Source organism: Mixophyes fleayi, chromosome 2 (genome assembly GCF_038048845.1).
Source record: "Mixophyes fleayi isolate aMixFle1 chromosome 2, aMixFle1.hap1, whole genome shotgun sequence".
In the NCBI taxonomy this organism is placed as follows: domain Eukaryota; kingdom Metazoa; phylum Chordata; class Amphibia; order Anura; family Limnodynastidae; genus Mixophyes; species Mixophyes fleayi.
This window is the reverse complement of record NC_134403.1, coordinates 161,067,138-161,094,968: the sequence shown is the minus strand read 5'-3', so window position 1 is coordinate 161,094,968 and position 27,831 is coordinate 161,067,138. Positions and strand designations below refer to the sequence as shown.

Here is a 27,831-nt window from a genome sequence, read left to right as displayed (position 1 = left end):
CCCTTGTCAATAGAGGACCGGCCTCTCGCATCGTACGTCACTTCCGGTGGTGCAGCAGCCATGTTGACTTTCCGTGAGAAGTGACTTCGCCAGACGTTCCGATATCTGCAGTTCCTCGTGGAGCTGTCATTGGCAGCGGTGCACGGGAAAGCTGGGGTCTGGTCCGTGGGTTTCATAGCCGATGACTGGGAAGGAGTGGGTGTTGTCAGGACAGCTACCCGGGGAAGATGTCAAGTGAGGAGAGCTACCTGGCGATCCTTCGCTATCTGACCAACGAACGAGAGCCCTATGCCCCGGGTACCGAGGGTAATGTCAAACGCAAGATCCGCAAGGCCGCCGCCTGCTATGTGGTGAGGTCGGGTACCCTGTTCTATCAGCGCAGACACCGGGACAAAGAGCGCTTCACCGAGCTGGAGGTGGTGCTGCAGCCCGAGCGCAGGAAGGGGCTGATAGAGGAGGCGCACATCGGGGCGGGAGGGGAGCATCTGACCCGGCACCAGACATGGCACCTCCTGTCCCAGCGCTACTGGTGGAGAGGTGAGATCACTGATATACTGGGGCAGCGTCATGGACAGCGGTGCTCAGGTAACTGCAAAAATGAGCCTGGTTCCATGGGAACCAATCAGATCACAACTCCTTTTTCTGCAGCTTAGAAGATGAGAGCAGACGTCTGATTGGTTACCATGGGTTACAGTCAGCATCTTTTTTTGCAGTTGCAGACATGTTTTATACATGTGTTTTTATACTAAAGTTGAATCCTGGGTTATCTTATATTTTAAAATATCTGTTTATACTATGTGCACAATAACCATTATTTTATTGTTTGTATATCTATAAGCATTAACTTTCATGAGCATGGAATTAAGCACCTTTTGTACAGGTATAAGGTAGGGTAAGATCATACTACCCATTGTTTCATAGCATATAAAATTATTAGAATTTTTTTTAGTTCATAGACTGTTGAAATACTAATAATAAAAGAACCACTATTACTTTTAAACAACTTTTATAAAAGTGGTTAACAGTTGTTGGCTGCAGTGTTCTTCAGTGGGGATATGGGAATGTAGACTGTAAGCTCCAATGGGACAGGGACTGATGTGAATGAGCTCTCTGTACTGCGGAATCAGTGGCGCTATATAAATAAATGGTGATGATGCTATATAGATATCTAGGTGTGTGTGTGTGTATGTATATATGTGTATATATATATATATATATATATATATATATATATATATATATAAAAAAATTTTTTTTCAATCCACCTGTATTTTAGGCCCTTTGAAGCAACTAGTTGCCTACTATAAAAGAGCTGCTAATAACATTGACAATAAGATATGGAAAAGTTTCAGAATCTAATGAAAACTGTAAATATGACGTAAAGTTGTGCATGTAGGGAGAATGGTTCTATACATGGCCGACTTCTTGTCTGTAATCCCATTGAAGGACATTGGAGTTGGTACCTCATGCAGTAAAAGGTTGATAACATAAACAAAAGCTTGTACTGCATAGGAAATGTAAAGACAATGGCATGTGCTATCAAGGAATGGGGGCGTTTTACAGGTATATTTGTAAATGTAAATGCTATTAGTAGGGTTTATCTAAATGACAGCTTGTATTTTATTTGTCCTTTTAATCTGGCTTTATGTAAAAGAGTTACTAATAACATTTACACACACAACAATTATCAGCCATGTCTGACCGATAGTTGCCCATTGTCTGGGTACTTTTAATAAACAGGAAGTCTGCTGTGCATGGAAGAAGAAAAAAATCTGGTAATTGTGATGCTAAGGTTTTTGTACACACTGGTTATAAAAATACATTTTTTTATGCATGTTATAATGCAAGTAAAAATACATTGAAAGCACACTGCATTTATGTACATCTGATATGCGTTTTTAGAGAGGAATGTAAGTTTTCGACTGCATCAGATGCACTACAATGGAACAAGAAGTGTTCAGAATAAGGCAAAGCAAATTATATGCACATAAAAACACATATGTGTTTTATTTGGTACCATTGTCTTATTTGATACAATTATTTTATTTATTTGTTACATCCATTTACATTAAAAACACTTGTTAAACACATAATTTTGAATGCCATTGGGTACATAGCTTTAAGGTGAAATTACTTTGACCCAATGCATAGCGTGCTCTCCCAAGAATATATAATATATATAAGTATTTATAATTCTATAATATCCCGATTTATATAAATCCTCCTCATATGCAGTCTAGTTTTTACTTTTTCTTCCATTGCCACAATATTTGTGTGTGTTATTACTAGTAGTACTACTACTAGGTTCTGTAGTACATTAAAACCTCTATAGTCTTGATTCATGTTCAGAAGCAAATTGCATTTAAATAAATATAAAAGAGCATGGAACTTGTGCGGAAATTCGCCTGTATTCAAATCCAAGTGTATCTCAAGATATGTTTGCATTTGAATCTGGGTGTAAGTATGCTCTGCCTAAATGATCTTGCCATATGTAGGACACACACAATAGACTACAGTATACGCACAAACATCTGTTCACTTAAAGGTCACATCAGAAAACCTTAAAAACAAGAATAAAATAAGTGAATAACTCTTAATAGTATAATAAAATGTGGATTTAAAAAAATATAATTTTGTTGTTTTTTTTTTTTTTTTTTACATTAACTAATCAAGATGCTTTTAATGCATACCGTAAATATGGTGAGTCTATATGATCAGTCTTCCTTTCATACACATGTTCTCTGCTAGTTAGTGGCACACATACGTGTAGTTTTTAATACAAAGAATGTGCCATGCCACTCATCACTACCATTCAGCACTTATGGCTCTGTAACTGGTGCAAGTGATACAGCTGAAATCAAGCGTGCTTGGGAGAAACACGACTTGAATTAGCCACATCTGCATCAACACACCCTTACTGTACATGGCCTACCTTCATCCTTACCCTTCCTCCCCGTGCCAGTCGTAGGCATTCGTAAGTGTAACTTGTTCAGACATGAATTGCATGCAAATGCGTTTATTGGCATTACATCGGTTCCTGAGCATGCGCAGAGCTATTTCATGCTAGCTACAATACGCAAACGGACCTACGTCCAAGCTTAAATCAGGCCATGTATGTGTAATCACATTATCTTGCTGAGTACACATTATATCATTAGCCTTTGGAGGATTTGAGCATCTTCCTGCAGTTTCTTTCAGTTTACTTTCACACAAGATGTCTGATGAGTAATTATAATAATAGTTTTCACCAAGTGTTCTTTTTTCAGTGGTGACAAGTTCCTGAAACTTGCATAAACGTTTAGGAAACTTGACAATGAATGTGGCCTTGCTGTCTGACGGTGCGTGTGGCCTTGCTGTCTGACGGTGCGTGTGGCCTTGCTGTCTGACGGTGCGTGTGGCCTTGCTGTCTGACGGTGCGTGTGGCCTTGCTGTCTGACGGTGCGTGTGGCCTTGCTGTCTGACGGTGCGTGTGGCCTTGCTGTCTGACAATGAATGTGGCCTTGCTGTCTGACGGTGCGTGTGGCCTTGCTGTCTGACGGTGCGTGTGGCCTTGCTGTCTGACGGTGCGTGTGGCCTTGCTGTCTGACGGTGCGTGTGGCCTTGCTGTCTGACGGTGCGTGTGGCCTTGCTGTCTGACGGTGCGCGTGGCCTTGCTGTCTGACGGTGCGCGTGGCCTTGCTGTCTGACGGTGCGTGTGGCCTTGCTGTCTGACGGTGCGTGTGGCCTTGCTGTCTGACGGTGCGTGTGGCCTTGCTGTCTGACGGTGCGTGTGGCCTTGCTGTCTGACGGTGCGTGTGGCCTTGCTGTCTGACGGTGCGTGTGGCCTTGCTGTCTGACGGTGCGTGTGGCCTTGCTGTCTGACGGTGCGTGTGGCCTTGCTGTCTGACGGTGCGTGTGGCCTTGCTGTCTGACGGTGCGTGTGGCCTTGCTGTCTGACGGTGCGTGTGGCCTTGCTGTCTGACGGTGCGTGTGGCCTTGCTGTCTGACGGTGCGTGTGGCCTTGCTGTCTGACGGTGCGTGTGGCCTTGCTGTCTGACGGTGCGTGTGGCCTTGCTGTCTGACGGTGCGTGTGGCCTTGCTGTCTGACGGTGCGTGTGGCCTTGCTGTCTGACGGTGCGTGTGGCCTTGCTGTCTGACGGTGCGTGTGGCCTTGCTGTCTGACGGTGCGTGTGGCCTTGCTGTCTGACGGTGCGTGTGGCCTTGCTGTCTGACGGTGCGTGTGGCCTTGCTGTCTGACGGTGCGTGTGGCCTTGCTGTCTGACGGTGCGTGTGGCCTTGCTGTCTGACGGTGCGTGTGGCCTTGCTGTCTACTTCACTGCAAACTTTTTTTTCTATTCTCCGCCATTTCAGGCTCTAAAATGTTCCATGTATTGTGTCACCAAGTCAGTTTCTTGGCTTGGTGTCAAAAGTTTTGATGTGGATAGAAGAAAAGTCCCCTCTATCCCCTCAGTAATGAAATGCAATATAATATTTTACTCTAGGTTAAACATGTGTTTTATAGTATATATAATCCGTAATAATATAGAATATTATAAATCGTTAACTATCAAGTTGCTGACATGATGTTATCTAGCATGGACTCCAGACTACTTAAACGTTTTTCGTAATTTGGCCACACTCACCAAGGCTACAAGATCAGCCATGTAAATGTGGATTTGTGTGAAGTACACATGCTGCAAGGCCATTAGTTCACCTGTATGTTGTTTTTTAAGGTGTATTTTACTAGTCTGAATATCTTATTGTTGGTGCACTAGAACAATATGTAGCCAAATGATAATGCTCACAACAGTAAAGATGTTCAGGACAGGAGTGTGCTGATCTTGTCAGAGGCAATGACCTGACTTATGTGATTGTTAGTGAGGACAGGGATGCATGTGATAGGGATAGTGTTGCTGTGAGGAGGGGAACGGAGTAAAGTGGGAAGCCACAGAACAAATGTGAAGGAAGAAGGATTCCTAAAAACAGACTAGTGGTGCAATGCCCTTGTTAAACTGATGAAATGGCAATTATGGTGGCAAGCATTCCTGTTTATGACATAAACTTTCTTTTTCTGTTGAACAAGTGAACTAATAGCAATGAAGCCATACATCATGTGTATTTCATGTGTGTCTTGATTTACATGGCTGGTCTGTAAATGTGCTGATCATCGTTGCATTTGGTTGGTCGTTCCGTTTAATATTTTCTGATCAATCGCCTAACGATCATGTAGTGTGTAAGGACTCATGCTGACGATCTCCATAGGGTTTACAGAGTTGGGCTCTTTTTAGCTGATGTTAGCACTGAATGTCAGAGTAAATAAATGTAGAAAGTGCTGTAGAAGGAATAATTCATTTGTTCGTTCTGAGACAGAATATTTTGTTTTAGAGTCACAGAAGCTAACGAAATTCGTTAGGACATGTGGCTGGATATAATAAGGCGGTTTTAATCAGTGTGACAGTAGTGAATGAATGAATATTGTGCTGTCATTCTCCAGACTAGAGGACCAGATGAAGAGCACAGATCTGAAGGTAAATGGTGTCAGTGTATATGCATGAATCGCCAGACTGATCGGACCTTCAGTCATAGGTATAATCGTTTGAGATAACACCTTGGTCGGAAAAAATTCTTCAGTGTGTACCCAGCTTAAGATTGTGTGGGCCGCTAGAACAAGAGAGTCTCCTATGCAGCTTTGTAAGGTATATTAAGAAAAAATAAAATTTTACACTGTGCCCTCCATGCTGCTTTTGCTCTTCTTCACCTGTCTCCTGTTTTACACTATACCCTCCATACTGCTTTAGTTCCCCTTCACTTGCCTTTCTATTGCCTTGTTTCTTCTCTTCTGTTTTGTTGTCTTCTTCTTGTGGCTCCACTCCGGGTGCTCCTCACTGCACAGAGAGGAGCCACGGCGGGGCCACAAAAATGCATTTGGGCCGCATGTTTGACATGGCTCAACCGTATACAAGTGCCGCCCCTCAGAATAATTTACAGCACTCTCCTCCCTCCCCACTAGCTACAGAGACAATTCAACCATCCTTTCCTACTCCTCTTTCTTTATTTTTGCCTATTGTTTGTTTACCTGAGTCCCAGCACCCTTCTCACTCCCACCCATCTATAATTATTATTATTATTTTTTTTAAACAGCAGTTTTTCAAAATTAGTCCCATATCATTTGGACACATCTTGTATATTAGCCCTAATATGTTTTTTTAGCTACTATAACCTGTGTACATTTCATACATTTTGTATAGTTATTCGTTGTGACCAGTACTTAATTGTACTCTGCTGTTATAAATAAAACGATTAAAGTAAATAAATAGCTTTGAGTGTGGCAGCTTTAGTTCTTTTTCTGATAACATTATCGGCACAGTGGTTTCCTGCTGTGCTTGACAATAGGACTTCCTGTTCTACAGGGCTGGGTATAGGAAAATTGTTGCCATCAAGAAGCTAATGTAATATCATACAGGCATAGTTGTCTTTCTTGAAAACTAAGGACACCAAATGAATGAAGTGACATCAGATTTAATATACAGGAACAATACGTCACTAAAATATTCCCTACTATCATAAAGAACATTCATTTCAAACAATACATCACAAGCAAATAATATCAGAGTTAATGAATCCCCTTTTAAACAAAGTCCATCCTCAGTAGAGCAAATTAGCATATATATTAGCGTAAATGTTTCCTTGGGACTGTTAGAACTGGATAGGAGGCACTTTTATTATAATGGAGGCACACAATTATAATAGCAGTCTTGTAACTATATTACACGTATAACACACTGCAATGTGTTGTCAAGGCTATTATCACTGCTTTAATCTGATCTTGCAGGAGAAGAGTCGCGAATAATGCCTTTACTTTGCTAGCATATACTGGTTATGATGGGTTGCAGGATGCTGAAGATATCAGGTTACTATCAGAGTGGGCACTGGTGATTAAATCTGTAATTCAGTTATAACTGGGATCATGTGCTGCAGGTGGTACTGGAAGGATGGTTGAGGTACTCCACTTGTTAAGCAAATGTCACTGTAAATCTAGCTCGCAGCTCTTTAAAATGTAGGATATAATGGGTAGTGAGAGAGAATATATAGTTGGTGTGATTACACAGACCTGTTTCCTGTTGTGTAGATAGTTGTCAGCTCCAATCTGACTCGCTGGTATTTGCCCTTGTCTTCAAGTCTTTTTACATGCAGTATTCTGGCTGACCACACACCTCAGCCCTCTGCAGCACTCTATCTCTCAGCAAAACTTGCCTTACTTTTCCTTACAACAGTATAGCATAAAAACATCTCTTTTCAAAAAATGTCTCCTCAGTCTTTATTCACTTTGAGGCTCCTCCTTTCAACAATCTCTGCCACAAAACCCTGGAACATTCCAGCAGTCTTACAGACTGAACTTTTTCTGGGTCTTAGAGTCTCGCCTATATCATGTTGTGAGACAGTCCTGTTCCACTGGGTCCTAGTGCCCAGCAGATTTCTGGGTATCACTAAAGAGGTTATCTGCATTATCTTTTCAGCAGGATTACTGACATGGAGCAGATTAAGGCTGGGTACATTATACGAAAAATTTCTCGATGTCATATCCGTAACGATTTTACAAACAACTGAAAAAAAATAAAAAGTGCCAATTCGTGTGTACACACCATATATGTTTTAAAAGATTTATCTTCGGATCTGATAGCCACCAGCTGAAAAGATCATGACTCTAAACTTTCTGGAGAATCCTGATTGTGAGTGAATACACACTGCAGAATCGTTCCATCATTGAACAAGATTTTTAGTCTGGTTTAAAAATCACATGAAACAGTACTATGAGCTTTGGATTGATCATCGTTTCCGTGTACACACTAGTGCAATATCAGGTCGAACAGTTGTTTATCGTGTGATCGGCACGATAATCGACTCAAGCCTGTATTGTGTACCCAGCCTTAGTTACAAGCAATGTTCAGTCTGAACTTGCCTCTGACAGTACATTGCTGATAACACTCGCTTACTCTTCTTCTCCTGGATCCCACCGCTTCTATTGAAGTGAGAGTAGATGGTTGACAATGCAATTTGCATTGCACAGAAGGGGGCATGGCCTCCGTGATGCAATCGCTTCACACACCCACACCACTTCAGGAGGGGCTGATTGCAATTTTGGCAAGCACACTTTTTATTGAATCTGCCTCTGTCTGCTAAGTGTAATAAAACTACCGCACCTTCCAGCCATGATCAGAATCTTATGTCATGTATTTTTCATTCTACCTGCCTAAAAACTTGTACATAATGGTCGGACAAATCACTCCTACTCTATTATTAACCTCAATAACATTCAATAACAATCATTTCCACTAAGTTCCAGTCTATTCTGATCACCCTCACACCTCACAATATTGTTTTTAGTCCAAAACGTTTCACCGAGGTAGCTTTCTGGACTGCATAGTGGAGTGGTCCCGGTACCCAATTTGGTATCGGGGCCACAATATATCACCCTCAACTGGTCTCAATTCCACCAAAAAAGTATCTGGACTGCGTAGTGGAGTGGCCCCGGTACCCAATTTGGTATCGGGGCCACAATATATCACCCTCAATTGTTCTGAATTCCACCAAAAAAGTATCTGGACTGCGTAGTGGAGTGGTCCCCACAATATAATAAAAAATCCCTCAACTGGTCTGAATTCAACCAAAAAAGTATCTGGACTGCGTAGTGGAGTGGTCTCCACAATATAATAAAAAAACCCTCAACTGGTCGGAATTCCACCAAAAAAGTATCTGGACTGCGTAGTGGAGTGGTCTCCACAATATAATAAAAAAACCCTCAACTGGTCTGAATTCCACCAAAAAAGTATCTGGACTGCGTAGTGGAGTGGCCCTGGTACCCAATTTGGTACCGGGGCCACAATATAATAATAAAACCCTCAACTGGTCTGAATTCCAGTGCACAGATGGCGGACACCGGATGGACGTCTAAAACCAACATAGCAGTTAAGGGCGCAGTTCCTCTTTTTTGTGACTGCACAAACAATTAACGTAGTAATAGAAATGACAGTTTTTTTTTTTTTAAATAGAGAAAGAAAGAAGGTAGTAATAAAAATGGCAGTTATTCGAATCCCCAGGAGACTCTAAGTGGGGTGAGCCACAGAGAGATTATTTCCCTCAGTTTCTCTAACAGGTTGTCAGTGTTGTGCCTCTTCTTAAAACCTGTGATACATAACTACACACACTCGGCAAAGCTTTTACAAATTATCTGCGGCACAGGAGAGTACTACTGGACTGTACTTTAATAGCAGTACCTATTATTTTTGGGTACAGCAACAGTGAATGATCGTAGTTAGACTTTTAAATAGCAGTACAAGCTAGATTTTTTAAAAATTTTGTAATATTTTTTTCCAATTATTTTTGGAAATTTTTTTTTTTTTTTTTTTTTAAATTAATTTTTTATAATTTTTTATAAATTTAAATTTGTTTTTTTAGAACTTTTGAATAACTTGGAAATAACAATGCCCTTAGCAGAACAGACCACAGGACACAGGAAATACAGAAAGAAAGAAGGTAGCAATAGAAATGGCAGTTCCTCTTTTTTGGAACCGCACAAACAGTGATGAAGGTGGAGCTGGTGGCATGTCACGGTCCTTTTCAGAGGACAATCTCCTGACCAGCAGGTCTTTGCACCGCTGTAGACTTGTGTCTGCCGGAAACAGAGACACAACATACGCTTTAAACCGAGGATCGAGAACGGTGGCCAGAATGTATTCCTCTGACTTTAAAAGACTGACCACCCTCGGATCCTGGCAAAGTGTACGAAGGGCTTCATCCACAAGAGCTACATGCTTGGTGGAATCGCAATGGTGTACCAGCTCCTCCCTCACTTTCTCCAGCTGTTTCTGCAAAAGCCTGATCAGGGGAATCACCTGACTCAAGCTGGCAGTGTCGGAACTGACTTCTCGTGTGGCAAGTTCAAATGGCTGCAGAACCTTGCACAACACGGAAATCATTCTCCAGTGCGCTTGACTCAGGCGCATCCCCACTCCTTTTCCTATGTCGTAGGTGGCAGTGTAGGCTTGAATGGCCTTTTGATGCTCCTCCATCCTCTGCAGCATATAGAGGGTGGAGTTCTAGCACGTCACTACCTCTTGTTAATTTAGATTGCAAGGCTTGTAAATACTTTGAAGATAAAAAAAAGCAGGCTGCACAGACACTGGAGCTAGAACGTGAAATTAAATAAACCACGTTACTTTGGTGGCTATCTATGCCCCCCCGCCCTACACTTGTAGTTGAATATAAAAAAAGCAGCCTGCATAGACTGTAGAACTAGAAATTCAAATATACAAAGAAATGGACAAAGGCAGTTTGGTATCTGCCTGCATCAGATCCCCTCTCCACTAGGAGTAAAATAGAAAACTATTCAGCCGTTATATAATCTAGAATATAAATAGAAATTCAGAAAGGCAATTTGGTATCTGTCTGTATCATAATCATCAACATCCTCCTCAGTACCAGCTACATCAATATCCTCCTCCCGGTGTACAACATTCACACCTTCATTAGTTAAATCTGTAACTGGACTGTGGGTGATCCTTCCAGCATATGCAGAGGGCGTGCTGCAAATGGTGGAAGGAGCCACCTCTTCCTGTACAGTGATGGGAAGGTCAGGCTTCGCAACCACCAACACCCTTGGACTCGCCTTGGGGATTTGTGATAATTTCTCTTTAGAACGTAGAGTTGTTTGCTGTGTTGTTACTGACAGCATAACTCTCTTAAATTTTTTGTAGGGGGGGGAGGAGGGCTTAGTTCCTTGGGTGAAGCTGAACCACTAGTCATGAACACGGGCCAGGGCCTAAGCCGTTCCTTGCCACTACGTGTCGTAAAGTTGGCAATATGCCATTTACGTTTCTCCTCAGATTTTAAGTTTCTCTTTTTGCTACTTTTACTGAACTTGGGCTTTTTGGATTTTACATGCCCTGTACTAGGAGATTGGGCATCGGGCTTGCCAGACGACGTTGATGGCATTTCATCGTCTGTCATGACTAGTGGCAGCAGCTTCAGCATTAGGAGGAAGTGGGTCTTGATCTTTCCCTACTTTATCCTTCAAATTTTTGTTCTGCATTATATGTAGCACAAGAGTGTACCCCGAAGCCACACACACTCGGCAAAGCCTTTAAAAATTATATGCGGCACAGGAGAGTACCACTGGACTGGAGTTATACAGCAGTACCACTGGACTTATACTGCAGAATCAGTGAAATTTGTAATATGGCAGTAACAACAATGGACTTATACTGCAGAATGAGTGAACTTTGTAATATTGCAGTACCACTGGACTTATACTGCAGAATGAGTGAACTTTGTAATATTGCAGTACCACTAAACTTATACTGCTGAATCAGTGAACTTTGTAATATAGCAGTACCAATGGACTTATACTGCAGGATTGTTTTGGGATTTTTTTTTTTGTATAATTACTTTTTTTGTTATTTTTTTATAATTTGGGAATAATGGGGAAATAACAATGCCCTTAGAAGGACAGAGCACAGGACACAGCACTACTGGACTGAACAGGACACAGCACAGGACCCAGCAGCACCACTGAACTCAGAAGGACAGGACACAGCACCACTGGACTGAGCAGAGCACAGCACAGAACTGAACAGCACAAGATATAGCAGGACAGAGGACCACCTAACACACCCTCCCTCTACCCTGATCAATGCCCGAGTGAAGATGGCGGGGAATTTATAGGATCCGAGTATCGCGAGATCCGACAGCGGGATTATGACTCAGAGCCTCGGTTTCAGTTTTGCAATTGGCGGGAATACCCGGATCTGTCTCGGATCCGGCTCGGATCCGCAACGTTCGGGTGGGCTCGGATTTCTGAAATCCAAATGCGCTCATCTCTAAGGCAATCCTGTGGTCCCCATGAAGGTTCCGCTTGTCCAACTCTGCTCTGCTTCAAGGGTGGCTTTACATTTTGTTTTCTTTTTTTGTTTTTTAATTTTAAATTGAAATAATCACAGTAAAATAATACATGTTGCACACACAAAGCCAAAAGCAGAATACAAAATCAATGGTAATGTAATCATGGAGTGATTTCAAATGTGAAGTTAATCAAGCAGAACAATACTTGTTTGTATAAGAAAAGGTATTTGTAGAAGGAAGAGGGAGGTCTTGTTGTTTTATGGATCACTGGTAACAATTCACCTTGAGTACTGTGTACAGAGAAGCCCAGTCTAAAAGAATGCATAAATACAATAGAAACAATTCCACGAATGGCAGACACAGCAATACTTATTAGGAAAGAAACAGAGATTATATGATAGGAACATTAAAATAAGATATAAAAAGTATTACATCTGCAATCCCAAATAGAAGGCTTATGTTAATTTTTGCTTTATATAACAAGTTAAGTACACTTTTAAAGCAATTAATCTGTCATTTTTCCTGGCTATCCTCCAAATCATTCTGTCCTATTGTAAAATATCTCTACAGGGAACAAAGTATGGCTGCCTATCACACACAGGCTCATGGCTCCCCACATGTAATGCCCTTCTGCTCACTACATCATGTGACTATGGATGCCATGGTTTTCCATGATACTGTGCAGAATTATAAATCATGAATAGTAGCAAGGACAAATGCCACAATGATTTATGTTAAAAACAAGAAAAGTCCTCCTTTTAAAATGAGATTGCTTTTTCAGTGTATGCGTGTATATATTATAGGATTTCTACAACTGGACACTTTCAAATTGGAGAAGAAAGATGGGAAATATTGACTAGACTTAGAAATTTTAATAAAAAGCACATATAAAAGGGTCTGACTGTATGAACCTATAGTTTATTTCTGCAGTCAAATCATATTTAAGTTATCTCTTTTCTGTGCATGCTCAATTTAACACGATTTATTAGATTTGTACAAATCTTTCAATGAAAAAATAATTTGTCAAAAGCTGTTTCAAACATTTATTTTAAAAATTATTGATTACTTTTTTGGGTACCTTAACATAAATATGTAACACAGAGTAAAAACCTCAATTAGTTTTTGCCTGTATTTAAAAAAAGAAAACAAAAAAAACCCTTAAATTTGATGCTGGAGGAAAATGTAGATCTCCTCATGTTTCAATTGGGAGATGCAGGTTGTTTTATTTTTTTTTAAAAAAAATAAAATAATAATAATAATAATAAAAAAAAAATTGTACATAAATATTTTGGCGTGTACAAGGCATGCAGTTGTATGGAGTCCAATAGGTTGACTTGGGATTTTTTTATGTTAATACAATCAAATTGTGTATGTGCTGTAATTGCACATGTTTATTGCTGTTAATGGTTTGATGCATCACTGCAGGGTGCTTGTTATACCAAGGAAAATCTGTGATTATCGTCCCAGGGTGTTTGTATAGTGTTTTGGAAAAAGGGATCACCCTAAACATGGCAAATCTTATAAGAACGCTGACACCCCCTGGCTGGTATAAGATATGCTACACTACTTTTCTGATTCATCCAGAGTCTACAGATTAGAAAAACATTGTTAGGGAGTGTAATATGGGCTATTTTCTCATTAATCACAATACTATCCAATCTAGATTTGACCTCGCTGATGCTAAGAGATGGTCCACAAAGCTGCTAAGATATCATGGTGAAAAATGTATATGCCAGAAAGGGATACCTTTTTAACTAGCTAATGTAGTAAAGCTGATAACATGTCCAATTTTATTTTGATATCCAGGTACTCTCATAGGGGCATATTCAATTGTTGGCGTTACAGCCGTAACGTGCCCCACGCACTATTACCGTCATTACGGCAATAGTGCGCGTAAATACCGTTATTACGGTACTATTCTCGCCGGATTTCAGCTCGCGGCTCAGGGAGCTGCGAGCTGAAATCCTGCTGTAGTTACCGTAATAACGGTAATAGTTTTTGCACGGCGGAAAACAGAATTGAATATGCCCCTTAGTATCCATTGGCATCAATACAAATTATTAACATTGGGCTCCTGTAGTAATTTTGTAGACTCATTGGATGCCTGGCTCTTAGGACTTGTCCAGCCTTGTTTTCTACAATGATTTGTTTGCACAGCCTAATATAACTATGCTGTACTCCTGTTAGTACATTTTGCAAGACTATAATTTCTGATCATTAATATTGTTTAATAACAGGAATTGCATAAATATATTCAGACACACAGCACTGTCCCTCAATCACAACTCTCCATGTCTTTTTATATAGTAACATTAATTTCTGCAAAATTTTGCTGACTGATTTATCATAGTCTAGCATTGTCTATTGAGTTAGCCCTTTTCTACAACTAGATGATTTTTAGAATCGTTTGAGAAGATACATCCATTATGTTACAATGTTCATGCTTTGCATGTGTTTTCATAATATTGTGAACTATGTTTCACTTGTTATTGAAACTGTTTTGTTTGATGGAGCCGTAGTCTTAAATTGTGCTGTGGTGGGTTTGGTAAATGTGTGTGTAAAAGTACCTATACCATGATAGAACTTGAGATACCCGACATTGTATTTACATTTTCTATTTAGCTAAGCACCAGCTATCGTTAATCAGCCATATTTGGCTAAAGGTGGCTATAAGAAGGAAATTGCAGTGTCATTCAATTGGATTACCATCAAGAAGTCTACCATCTGTATAAAAAGATATCCCTTATGATCAGTATGTTAACTCAAGTTTATGCATTTCAGACAAGCTCCTAACACTTCTATATACATATATTATAGGCCAGACACAAGTGGGCCAAACCTGCTGGTAGGTCCATTCGACAGGATCAGTGTCCAGTTTTGCGACACTTGTTGGCTGGATAAAGGCTTAACTGAGCTTTTAACTACTGTCGGAAGATGTCGGCTTTTGGCCTGAGTCCTCATCCGACCAGATTTACCCAACATGCCAAAATATAATGTGATCGATTTGGTCAGATTATTATTGAGCACCACATATTTTGGACCCACACACATGCAATTATAAATAATTCCAGATAGAGATAGTATAGATACAGTGTCAGTGCTTCTTGGAAAATGAACATGTGTAGTGAGGAAAGTGATTCGCCATCTCTGTGTGTAAAATGTCACTGTGAATGACATTCACTCACTATGCACATGTACAAGCACTCTATGGGACCTTCATTAAAAAAAACTGTTGCACACTTTTATCAAAAATGAACTGTGGATCAGTTAGGTTGTGAAGAATCCTCTACATTTGTCAAAATGTTTTCGTCAGTCTTCATTACACCAGGTCTGACAGAGCATATGACAAGTGCCTTAATCTCATTGGTTTTTAAGTGAAAAAAAACCCCATCTATAGTTAACAAGTCACTGGGGCTGTTGATGAGATCTGCTCTTTTTTGGCAAAACCTCCTCCCCTATTTGCACAGGCATTGCTAATAACGAGTTTTACTAAATTTACTACTTTACTGTAAATAATTTAATTAAATATGTTACAATCACACCAATAATACATAGATAACAGATGGAAGGGAAAACAGTCTGCATCAATGATTTTGTTTCTTTTTCATTCAATCAGGTATTTTGAAACACATGAAAGATTACATCAAGGAGTGCAGTAAATGCCAGGAGAAGACAGACCGTTCACGTTCTGTGACAGATCCCTCAGACATGTTGGAGGAGTTTGGGCTTGAAGTGCGATCAGACAGCAATGAGACAGATGATGAATGCAGTAACCCTGTATCCAGTGCAAATTTGACTCTTAAGCCTACTAGAAAGAAGCCAGTGGCAAAACATGAATTGGTTTTTGTATGTGTTCTGATTTTATTAACTTAATTTTACATGCTTGTTTCATCATAATTATTTGTTATCAGATTTAATTATTATTTATTATCATAGCTATAGTTTGCTGTTGTCTCTTTTCTAAACATCTCTACAGAGTTCTTTTTAAAAGCCACATTCTTATAAAATGTGTCGCCTTTCAGGACCTATAAGTCTGTAGACATGTTTTCCTCTTAATCCTTCAGGTTGATAGTAAAGGCATAGTGAAGCAGTCTTCTCTGAAGCATGGCCAGGCAGTGCTGGATCAGTTGAACCAACAAAGACTTGCTAATCAGTTCTGTGATGTGACACTGCTCATTGAAGGCGAGGAATATAAGGCACACAAGTCAGTCCTGGCGGCCAGCAGCGAGTACTTCAGAGAGCTTTTCATTGAAAAAGGAGCAGTCTCTAGCCATGAAGCATTTGTAGATCTCTCCGGTAAGAGCCATATTTAGTTACTTTTAGTCTTGATTAAATTAGATGTAGATTTCAATCTTTAGTTACTTACGTTAACAGAATATAATGGCATTAGCTCATCTTCTGCCCAGCTTCCTGAATGCATCTGAGTGGTTAGCACCCAAAATAGAATTTAGAATAACTTAATGAAATAAGTTAATAGGTTTGTTTTATAATTACACTATTGTAACAGTGTTTCACATATGCAGCGTTTCGCCGACCATTATCCTCAAGTTATTTTTCATATCCAACAACTTACTTTGCTACTGTTCTTTCAAGATTGTATTTTCTGTTAGTGAGTATTAACAAGTACTATGATGCCACAGATTATATGGGTTCTCTTGTATAATTTTTCTTCAATGTCTTGATTGGTAGGATTCTGCAAGGCCAGTTTCCTGCCACTACTGGAATTTGCATACACCTCGGATCTTAGCTTTGATTTCTGCAGTATGGCTGAACTTGCAATGCTTGCTCGACATCTCTACATGCATGAAGTGTTGGAAATCTGTGAAACTGTTCATAAACAGATGGAGGAAAAGCAGCTTACTTTATATCAAAAGGGGGATGTTCAAACTGTAGCTTCGGAAAAGAAGTTGCATAATGTCCATATGGAAGAGCCAGCAAATGTAGGGAATAAAACATTGTCCTTGGTGGAAGAAGTAATTATCGGCCAACAGATTTTAAATCAAGACAACGTGGAGTGTCAGGCTGCAGAAGGAATCGAATCTGGAAAGGACATAACTGCAAAGTCAACTTCACAGCCAAGAACTATTTCAACACATTTGTCTGTGGAGCCCACAATACAGCTAACTAGTGACAGTGATATTCCATCCAGCTCTGTTGATGGCACCACAACTATATACATTGCAAATGCAGATTCAGACCTGCAGCCTGTAGTACTTGTTCCTGCAGTTATCGAAGTTGCCCAAGTTGAGACAGAGCCTCAACAAGCTGTAGCATTAACGCCAGAAGTTAGTACATCTGCTACTGAATGTTCAAATTCCATGTCATCCGTTGTTAATGCACATGCACCTGAGTCACCGAGGACAGGCTGTGAAACTGAAGGGGAAGGCACAAGACATTACAAAAGGCCAGAAGAGACAAGTTTAAGTGGAGATACCTTGGAGACAGGACTAACAAATTCTGCTGTTCTTCCAGGCTCACCAAATGTTGAGGATATGGATATGGATGTTAACGTGGACATTGTGGAAAAAGAACCCAAAGAAAAAACTAGAGAATCCTTGAAAAGGAAGCGTGGTAGACTCCCTAAGTCTCCAAAGTCACCAGCTCTTGGGGGAGACGCATCTGCTTTGGGAATTCTAGCTGGTGACGCTAGCTCATCAGCCCAGGAGACTACTGCCATTGAAGAGAGTACATCAGTTGCGGGGTCTCAATCTGTCGGAATGAGTATGTCCACACCAGAGATTCCAGCCTCTTCAAATGTGGGCCCTTATAAAAGCAAGCTGCGAGAGCGCTCTGTGGGAGAGGGTGGATACATCCAGATGCACAGAGGAAAAGAAAAGAAGCATTTAAATAGACAGTCAAATCCTATGTCTGCAGTTCAACAGGTGCATACTTGCTATGTTAAGGCATACTTATACTATTTATCTAATGTATTTAATGTAGATAATACCAGATTTAATTTCTAAAAAAAAAAAAATTAGTAATGTGGGAAGAACTGCTGGCAGAGCTTCCCAGTCATCAGACTGACATCATTTTTGTCTCTGTCCATAACCCATTTATCTATTCGTAAGGACACCTGTCTGTCTTCAGATGTGATGATCCTTTGGTTATAGAACAGCTTGGTTTTGTGGAAGGGGTGGTTCTGATGTCATGGGGGGGCTGGCCGGGGTTAGGAAATGTAAGAAAGCCGGAAAAGTCCAGTAATACACAACTCCCTAAGTTTGTGTGATTATATCAATGATGTCTTATTTTTTTTCTTTTTCTTAAAAGGCTGCTAGGAAACTGGTGCAGAGAGGCAAAAAAAGAATGTTGCCTCCCAAAAAAGAAGTTGCAAAGGTAGAAGAGGAGGAGCACACATGTAAAGAATGTGGAATGGTGTTTCAGCGCAAATATGCCCTGATCATGCACAGTGTGAAGCATGACCGCGTCAAGGAATTCAAGTGTCCGGTAAATCTCAGTTTTTGGAAAGGTGTTCTTGTCATGGGCTAAGGATATTCACAATCAAAATCACACTACATTTTCTGCTGCTAGAATGCAGAAGTTTTAAGTGAAATAAATGTGGTCAATATAAAGCAATAGTTACTTTTTTATTTGAAACAGCTTGGATTAAAATAAGATTGTTCTCAATATTAAAGTAAACCAATTATGTTCTTAGTAAGTATTGTTTTGCAATGACTATAACAGCTATTTCCTATTTAGGAAGGTGCGATGTAAACTGCCATATATTGACCTGGCAATACTGCAAAAATATCTTGAGTCGGCAAGCATGTGTATGTAATGTTTGTGAGCAATAGATAGGCATATAGCTTATTAACCAGATGTATACGTCTATTTCCAGTTACTGACCATTTGCTTTGTATCTTGTAGTTGTGCAAGAAGGAGTTTCAATACAGAGCATCCTTACGTGCTCATCTGATCAGACACTCTCGTAAAACAGAACCAGCTGCTGTAGAAGCAGGCTTCGAAATGACCAAAGGAAGGACCAAACGGCAATATATTTGTGATATTTGTGGAAGAACTCTGCCTAAAATGTGCTCTTTGAGATTACATATGCTCAAACATACTGGTGTGAAGCCACATGCGTGCCAGGTAAGTGTGTTGTCTATTATTTTGGGTAACTTACAAAGCAGGAAAGAAGGGTCTTCGACCCTGCAGGAAGTTTGCACTTTGGATGGTAATGCCACACCGAATTTTGTGCCAGAAAGAGAACAATGTCTAAGTCACAATAACTTGCACATCCTCCACATCCATACAAATCTGAATCTCCTGTCCCATAGAGTCCTTCTGTCCTGCAGAGTCTCGCAGCCTGGTGCCCATATGCAGGGCAGTGGATGTTCCTGGGAACGGATCTACCACTGAACAGATACAATTTTGGCACAATGTAAAGCACATGGCGGCTTGTATGCTGTTAATAATAATAATAATAAATTGTAAATCACCACAGTACATAAACACACACACACACACACACACACACACACACACACACACACACACACACACACACACACACACACACACTATATAAAACAGGGACATACAAGGTAGACAAAATAAATGCAGACCTCAAAACAAAGGGTATGGAGGACCCTGCTCATTATTCTAAGTGGAAGAGAGCACAGTTAAAGAAGAGGAGCGAGTGTGGCTTAGAGTGGAGATTGGGACAGTTGTGAGGGTGCATTGGTGTGCATAGTATTTCTGGGAATGGGGTAATGTTGTACATAATAATGTCCATATCTTGTGTATATATCAAGTGATCATTCTGCCAAAAAAGGTTTTCTATAGAACTGACTCTACATTTAATTAGATTAGCAAATAACATATATCTAGAACTTTAGAAAGACTGTATTAAGTGTTAAACTATTTTCTTTTGTATGTTTTATCGTGTGTTTGCTCGTTCTCAGCTATGTGAGAAGACCTTTACCCACAAGCATGGTTTAAAGATGCACCAGGCCTTACATGAAACACACAAACAGTTCAAATGTGATATGTGTGATAAATCGTTTGTGACAAACCGCAGTCTGCAGGAACATGTGAGCACACATACAGGTAACTTGCTATTGAACTTGCTTATCTACCTTTTGGTCTGTTAGTTACAATTCTACTCTTTATTGGCATTAAAACAACATCAGATTATACGGTTGGTAGTCGCCAGTGACATTGTGGTGAAATTTTGTGCGAATACAGTAGGGTGGCAGAAGAGGCTTATGCAAGGTTCTGGAGATACACTATGAATAGATTCCATAAAGTTGGGATGACAACGGTCAGTTTATTCTGCTGAGTGATGTGGTTGTGGCCAAATGTGTAATGAGATCACCTTTTTTTTTTTTTTTTTTTTGTAATCAAGTAAATTTTTATTCATTTTTTAAAACATACACAAGTGACATAGATACACAAGACAGACTAGATAAAAAGAAAAATACAAAGAAAGAATAGCCATAAACAATTGGTTACTGTGGGATCAATACAAAGCCGTTGTTATTGTCTCGGGTATATTAGATGAGTACATGGCAACATTGACCAATACAAAATGCAGTCTCAGATTATACAAACCTACAGAATAAAATATAGCAACACTTGTGATAAGCATAGATTGGTTAATACACTAGTCCTCACTACACGGATGAGAATGGAGTTTGAACAAGAGTAAAAGCAAAAGCAAGGGGTACTAGCTCCAAGGCTAAGAGGCGTCACCATGGGGGGAGAGAGAGAGGACGAATCTAATGTGAGGTGGGGATGACTGCGATCATGTCCTGATACGTTTAATCTGTGTCTTGATTCATACCATGGAGACCATATTTTGTGACAATTGTGTTTCGCCCTCCTCTCATTGTACATATACCCCTCATAGCGCGATGGAATATGTTGGCGCTATATAAATGATGATGATTCTTAGTATCATTAGTATCATTTACCAGTGTCCTCCATTTATTGAAATCTGGGTTTACATCTGCGAGCCAAGTGCTAACTTTTGCTAAGGTTATAAGGTTAAAATCAAGTTTGTAAAGTGGTTTATTCCAACTATCCTCCAGGGATATACCAAATAGACATGTCAAAGGTGGTGGTGGGGGGGGGAGATGATCCTAGGGACAATATCATCAACACATTCCCACACTTTAGCCCAGAAGGCACCTACCCCCCGACACTCCCACAACAGGTGCCAAAAGTCACAACCCAACAAACCACTCATGGCAGTCAGTATTTTGTCTCCCACCGATTCCAATCAATGGTTGGGTAGTGTTACACCCTATGCATGAGGTGGCATCTCTTATGCTTTTCAGGATATGACACCAGTCCTCCTCCACTAGCATGCCAACATTGGATTCCCATTTAGCTTTAAGTGGTAACTAGCTATTAGTGGCATAGTGGTAGTTTAAGCTCTGTGTATACTATGGAGATGACTACATTTGTCCATGGTTCTCAAAAGTGTTCTAATGGGGGAAACTAAAAGTGTGGGAGGGGAGCTGCCAAATTGCGACTGTGTGGCATGCCTAAGCTGCAAGTAGCGATAAAATGCATTATGAGGAATTTGAGTCTTTATCGCAGCTTCAGCAAGATTTTCAAACATATTCTCTTCATAGAGGTGCCCCAACGCAGACACCCCAGAGACGACACCAAAAGCTGTCACTGCTCAGTTTGTTTAGTTCAGGCGATGCAGTATTGTGCCAGATCGGGGTGTCCCCATCCAACCGCCCCCAAGCGCCCCCCCCCCAAGGATTTTATGTGCCAATGAGAATTCGTGGCGCTATATAAATAAATGGATGATGATCATGATCACTATTTTTAAATATTTTACCCATTTCCTGTAGTTTTATTTTCTGCATCTTTCAAAGTTCATTTGTATTTAACATATTTTTTCAATGGTTTTTAAGGTGAAACAAAGTATCTTTGCACAATCTGTGGCAAGACTTTTCATAGAGCATCAGGACTTAGTAAGCACCTGAAGAAGCACAGACCCAAAGCTGAAGTTCGGGAATATCATTGCACACAGTAAGTGCACTACAAATATATATTCTGACATTTCATGTTGCAGCTGCAGCTCACTCCATTATATTCCTCTCTTCCCCCATTGCCTATATATTGAAATGTTGTTTTTGAAATACAATACCCTACCTTGGTCTTTTTGTTTATATATACTGCACATAAGTGTCACGAGAAATGAAGACCAGCACTTTCTCGTTTATTGTAGAATGCCTTTACCTCTATTTACAGACAGTGTGTACATGTGCAGTGATAACCACAGAATACATTGAATGACAGATGCAATCATTTTATTTTACTGGGCATTTTTTTTATTTATTTGGTCTATAGCAAATCAAGCAAGAATAATAAAATATTTTAATTTGGGCTACAGTGGATATAATAAAATTAATTAATAAATTATAAAAATGTTATGTTTTTTATTGTGCTTTATATAAAGGGAGGAGGAAGAGAGGGGGTGGTGGGTAGGGGTTCGGTAGAGAGGACATATATATATATATATATATATATATATTATAAATGTTTAGTGGCGTGTGTTAGTCTGTCTGTGTGTGTGTGTGTGTGAAAAAAAATTCAGAAAGGGCTGAAATTTGGTATACTAAGATGTTTTTAATTTGTTAATTTAATTTGTTAATTGTTTAAAAGTGTTTATAAAGATTTAAAAAAAATATATATATATATTTCTTGAAGGAGAAGTGACAGTTGGGAGTGGTTGGTGGTAGAGGCCTGGGCTATGGCCCAAATGCATGACAAGAACCTTTTTAACACCTTATATATATAATTTGTTTTAGGTCCTGCTTATAGGTAGCCAGATTTAGTACTAACATAATTGCTGGAAGCAAAGAAATCACTGATATTTAGGTGGACAGTCTTTGAAGTTTGTAACATGCATATAATTCATATTGAATACAGGTGTGAAAGAAGTTTCAGTGAAGCTCGGGATCTGCAACAGCACATGAACAAACACCTTGGAGTGAAGCCTTTTGAGTGTGAGATTTGTGGAAAGTGCTACAGTTGGAAGAAAGATTGGTATTCACATGTAAAATCTCATTCTGTCACAGAGCCGTACAGGTGAGGACATTCTTGTGTGTGTGTGTGTGTGCGATAAAAGTGAAGAGAGCACATTGTTCCTTTTTCTAGCAGGATATTACTGTGCATTCTGCACAAAAAGACTCTTAAAAATGCATGTTTCAATTGATTGTGTAAAATACACACAAGGCTTTTACTTGGTGAATAAAACTATGATGCATATGATGAAAGGTATAGTCGTCAGATCTAAATCGCATACAGAGGGAAATTATATTTAGTTTTATACAACAGATGTTTATGATTTCAATATAAATATCATCCAGTATTTAATGTAGTTATACAATTGGTAAAATATGTATAAGCATTTCATACAAGTACAAATGGGAAGAGAAATTATAACAGGGTCACTGTTCTTTAGAGCTTACAATCTAACAGTGTAAGGGAACAAGAGCAACATAAAATGTGGGGGTGGACTGTTTTTTTGTTAATTGGACAGAGGGGGGATGGAATCACTAGCTGCTAATAATCAAGCAGGCTTTCTACAAATGTGATTTTTAGGTGACGTCCTTAAAGGTTAACAATAAGGAGAAGAGTCTAGGGTAAGGCAGAGTTGCAGAGAACCAGCTATAGAAAATTCCTAAAGACACATCTGACATTGGGCAATGAGAGATGGAAGCAATTGGTCTTAAGAAAAGCACAAAAACATATATAGATGTATGTGTTATGTAGAGATCAATATGTGTATTGTGTAACCATTTAAATTATTTTAGGTGTAATATTTGTGGAAAGGAATTCTATGAGAAGTCACTATTTAGGAGACATGTGAATAAAGCCACCCATGGCAAGAAAGGACGAATAAAGAGAAATATTGAACGAGTTTGTGACCATTGTGGAAAAACTTTCACCCAGTTGAGAGAATTTAGAAGACATGTTAACAATCATGAAGGTAAATATATATAACCTTTGTAAATATAAAATCTTGGTAAACTAACATTTTTACTGTAGAAGATAAAGAAATAAAGCAATCTATTGTACTGATCCCATTGGAATTTGAGAGACTGATGTCTGAACCTTTAAATGGATTCTTGATTTATTTCTTTAACATTGTCTCTTGGATTTGTCAAATGTAAATATTAAGGGATGACTATGAAACTATTGTTACAGTACTTTACCTAGTTTCTATGATTGTGTTTGTAGGTCTCATCATTTATTACAGTCCCATAATTTATTTAATCCCCACCCACCCACCATAATTGCTTTAATTTTTACCAGAGCTTTCCTCTTAGTCACATCAAAACTAGATCTTCTTCAATACAATAGCTTGAGGACATGACCTAGTTGCAAAGGATTTCTGAATTTATTGGGTATAATATCATTTTTACATTTTCAGTCCTCTACCCACGTGCCCAGTGTGGGCAAAGAGGTTGCAGACACAACCTCTGAGTTTGCTCATAGCCTACAGCGGGATAATAAAAAAACAAACCTGTAGGCATCCACATTCCCCAGTACTATTCACATTTAAGGAAAGTTCAAAGCTTAGTCCTCCTTTTAACCCTGCTATCTAGGAAACTGTTCCTGTGAATCTATCCTAGCTATTCTGTCATATTACAGTTGACTCTCTGCCTAGAGTTCATACACTTCTTGAGTATGTGTGAATCTATGTATGTATATAATACAAACAATATAATTTTATATTGGTGGAATAACTAATATACTCAAACTAATTAATGTGTTTCCAGTTAACTAAGTTGTCCACAATTGCTTGGGAAGTAGTTCTCTACAACCCAGCAGTGCAAGGTCAAAGCTATGAAGTCTCCAATGTAGAGAAGTGTTCTGTACAGGCTTCAGATTGATGAATACGTACAGAGGGGCATGGCCGCTAATGTCACAGTAACCATACCTGGCCTGCTATGATTTGCTGTATAACATTATTTCTATATAGGATCCTATTAGGACTGATCTTTTAAAATTTATTTTTTTTTTTATTTTTTTTTTTACTTAAATGTATCTTGTTAGTGTGTTGTATTCTGAATATTGTGCCCACTGTGGATATTTTAAATCAATTGCATTTGTTTAGAAATGGTTACTCCAGATATACAGCCTGTGATGTTATCAAGCTGCCTGCTTTCAGTATAAGGGAAGGAGCACATGTGCTCACTATCACAGGAACTATTTCCCACACAACAGATCATTTTAATAATTTCAAAGGCATCTGACATGGATGTTTTTATAGCTGATTTATCTGCACTGTACATTGCTGTAAGGCTTTTACTGAGGCTGTACTATTTAATGTTTGTGTGACTGAATGAGCTTACTTCGACACCCTGTCTGTAGGGGCAAGAGTAAACTGAGGGATGTTCTTCCTGCATAGTTTCTCTGTTTCCTTCTCACCGTCGGTAACCGACTGTTACCGACCACTGCTAGTATTGTCACCTTGCCACCACTCACTGACTGCAAATGCTAACTGCGCAATAGCTGTAGGCTCCCACTGCTGGGAAGCTGGTATAGCTGCTGTAATGCATCTTTGCTGTGGGCTGGCTGGTACCACCTGACTTCTTACTATGGACCAGGACTGCTGGGTAGCAGACCGAGCGTTGACACAGACGCTTGGTTCAACACAGGACAGTCGTGGAACGTACTGGCTTTTATCTGTTGGTCACAGGATCCAGCAGGCAATAGTCTCAGGCAGAATCTTCAAGCAGTGATGTTTTATTGCTCAAGGACTTTTACACACCAGTTTGAGGTGCTGGTGATCATCCAGAAGTTACAGAATGAATGATACATTACATGGTAAAACAGTGCTCTTTTTATACAGTTTTGTAGTCCTAGCCTGGCAGGAGGTAACCCAGCACCTGCCTTAGCTGGTGCCGTAATATCTGAGATTTTACATTAAATGTTTACCATCAGTATAAGAGAGAATCTGTAATCTTGCATTTAACACAATTTAACTTGCAAAATTCACATCAATCTGATTTTCTGAATCACTTGTATCCTTAGTCTTACAGAGATAGGAAACCCAACAGCAAGTATATTACCCTCTCCTGTGCCTTCAGGCTAAAGGATATGTTGGTCACTGAGATGAAAAGGTCTAATTAACATGATATTACCTGCCTTTAGACAGTGCAGAAAACACATTTCCTCTACACATATGCCCATTACCACAGAAATAAGTACATTTTGAACACCATATCAAAAATCCGTATACTTGCAATGATATAAATTGGTGCTTGTGCCACTAATTTAAACAAATTTCTATAATTTTTTTTGCTATATGATTCAGGCACACTTAGGCAACCAATCAGATTCTAGCTGTCATTTTGTACAAAATAAATAACTAGAATCTGATTGGTAGCTATAGGCAACATCTCCACTTTTTCAAACTCGCAGTTTGGTAAATATACCCCTTAGACTTTCCAAAACTGCATGACCTGTACACTTTAATCAGATACGTTAAGTTTTCCTCATTCACCATGTTGTAGCATGTAATCACATCTATAATGCTTCCTTGTTTACATAAACGCCGTTCCTCTGTTCATAATGCACTGCCCATTGTCGCAGACACCGCTTCATATCTGTTACATACATTTTCCTCCATTACATAGATTTCTGTATGAAATAGGAAATATTCATGGTCTTTACTATGTCCTACTTTTGTTAACAAGAAGATGTGTGTACTTTCACTGAGGGTTGTGAATGCACGTGATGTCTGTCTGTGCTTAAGTTAAAATAGTGAAAAGAGGAGACTATTTTTAGAGTACTTGTATAATGCTTTTGGATATTAACTGCTTGCCCAGCTAATTAATAATCCAAATGGTGCCATCTATCAATGAACCCAAGGGAAGCCTAAAAAGAAACGCTTATCTGAAGGAGGAGCAATTGCACAATCCCAATGTACTTTTTTAAGAGGGCTGCAGTGGACACTTGGGGTAAAACTGAACAATATATTATACCTTCTTGCTCAAAAATGAAAATATTGATTTTGAGGTTTATTTGTTTTTATATAGGCTCAGGGGCCTAGGTATCATTCTATGTTACTAGCTATGTTGTTGTTCAAATAATTAGTTATGTTTTGTTTAAATGTCAGACCTGGGAATAATTCAGATATGGCACTTGTAATATTCAATGGTTCAGTTGCTTGCTGAAAATAATAATAATCTTTAATTTTTTTTTTTTTTTTTTAAAGGGGTAAAGCCATTTGAATGCTTGACATGTGGAGTAGCATGGGCAGATGCCCGTTCTTTGAAACGCCATGTGAGGACGCACACGGGGGAGAGGCCTTATGTCTGCCCTGTGTGCAATGAAGCCTACATCGATGCTCGCAATTTACGCAAACACATGACAAAGTATCATAGCAACTATATACCTTGCAAAATTATGTTGGAGAAAGACAGTCTACAGTTCCACCACCAAGGAACCCAGGTTGAACATGCTGTGAGCTTTGTGCCAAATGAGCTTGAAGAGTCGCAATCGGAGATTATAACTGAAGAAATTGAGACTGTTTTAGTATCGGGAGATGTGGTTGATTCAGTTGAAGCAGTTACTGGCAGCCAGGATGGCGCTTCTGTGTCTTCACTTACTGACCAAAGCATCATGCAGGTGGTAAATTATGTACTGGCCCAACAAGGGGCTAAACTTCCAGAAGGGACTGATAACCTAGAGACTGTGGAAGTGGAAGTTGGTCATGTGTCAGAGGTCCTATGACATAAATGTGCAATTAGCTGGAGCTGTATATATTGTAGCACTTACTCCATGCCAATAAAGTATGCAACGCTTATGTGTAACCAAATACTTTTATGGTTTGTTTGTTTATTTTGTGTATGCATATATCCCTATTTGCAGTGTCACCCTTATAGTTGTGATTACAAAACATACTGTACAAGTTGTAATATTTCTTTTTAGATGATTCGTTGGACATAATGGAAATAAATGTAGTTTCCTTTTTTTGCA

General features: G+C 39.5%; 1 protein-coding gene across 2 annotated transcripts; it reads left to right on the top strand.

The window, feature by feature from the left end:
- The first annotated feature begins 68 nt into the window (after positions 1 to 68).
- Positions 69 to 27,831, top strand: ZBTB11 (zinc finger and BTB domain containing 11). 2 transcript variants are annotated; one of them, XM_075194892.1, is made up of 11 exons: positions 69 to 585; positions 15,494 to 15,723; positions 15,942 to 16,173; positions 16,567 to 17,759; positions 18,145 to 18,321; positions 18,742 to 18,963; positions 19,779 to 19,923; positions 21,747 to 21,864; positions 22,768 to 22,926; positions 23,655 to 23,830; positions 27,068 to 27,831. In XM_075194892.1, the coding sequence occupies exons 1-11, from the start codon at positions 228 to 230 to the stop codon at positions 27,583 to 27,585; spliced, it is 3,528 nt and encodes a 1,175-aa protein (XP_075050993.1). In that variant the 5' UTR covers positions 69 to 227; the 3' UTR covers positions 27,586 to 27,831. The 2 variants fall into 2 exon arrangements, with proteins under 2 accessions (XP_075050993.1, XP_075050994.1); XM_075194893.1 differs by having other exon boundaries at positions 70 to 537.

Excerpts from the sequence above, each read along its gene's own strand:
- ZBTB11 (XM_075194892.1), top strand. The coding sequence starts at position 228 with ATGTCAAGTGAGGAGAGCTACCTGGCGATCCTTCGCTATCTGACCAAC. Across the intron at positions 586-15,493 it reads TCATGGACAGCGGTGCTCAG|GTATTTTGAAACACATGAAA; the intron begins GTAACTGCAAAA and ends TCATTCAATCAG. Across the intron at positions 19,924-21,746 it reads ACATGTGAGCACACATACAG|GTGAAACAAAGTATCTTTGC; the intron begins GTAACTTGCTAT and ends ATGGTTTTTAAG.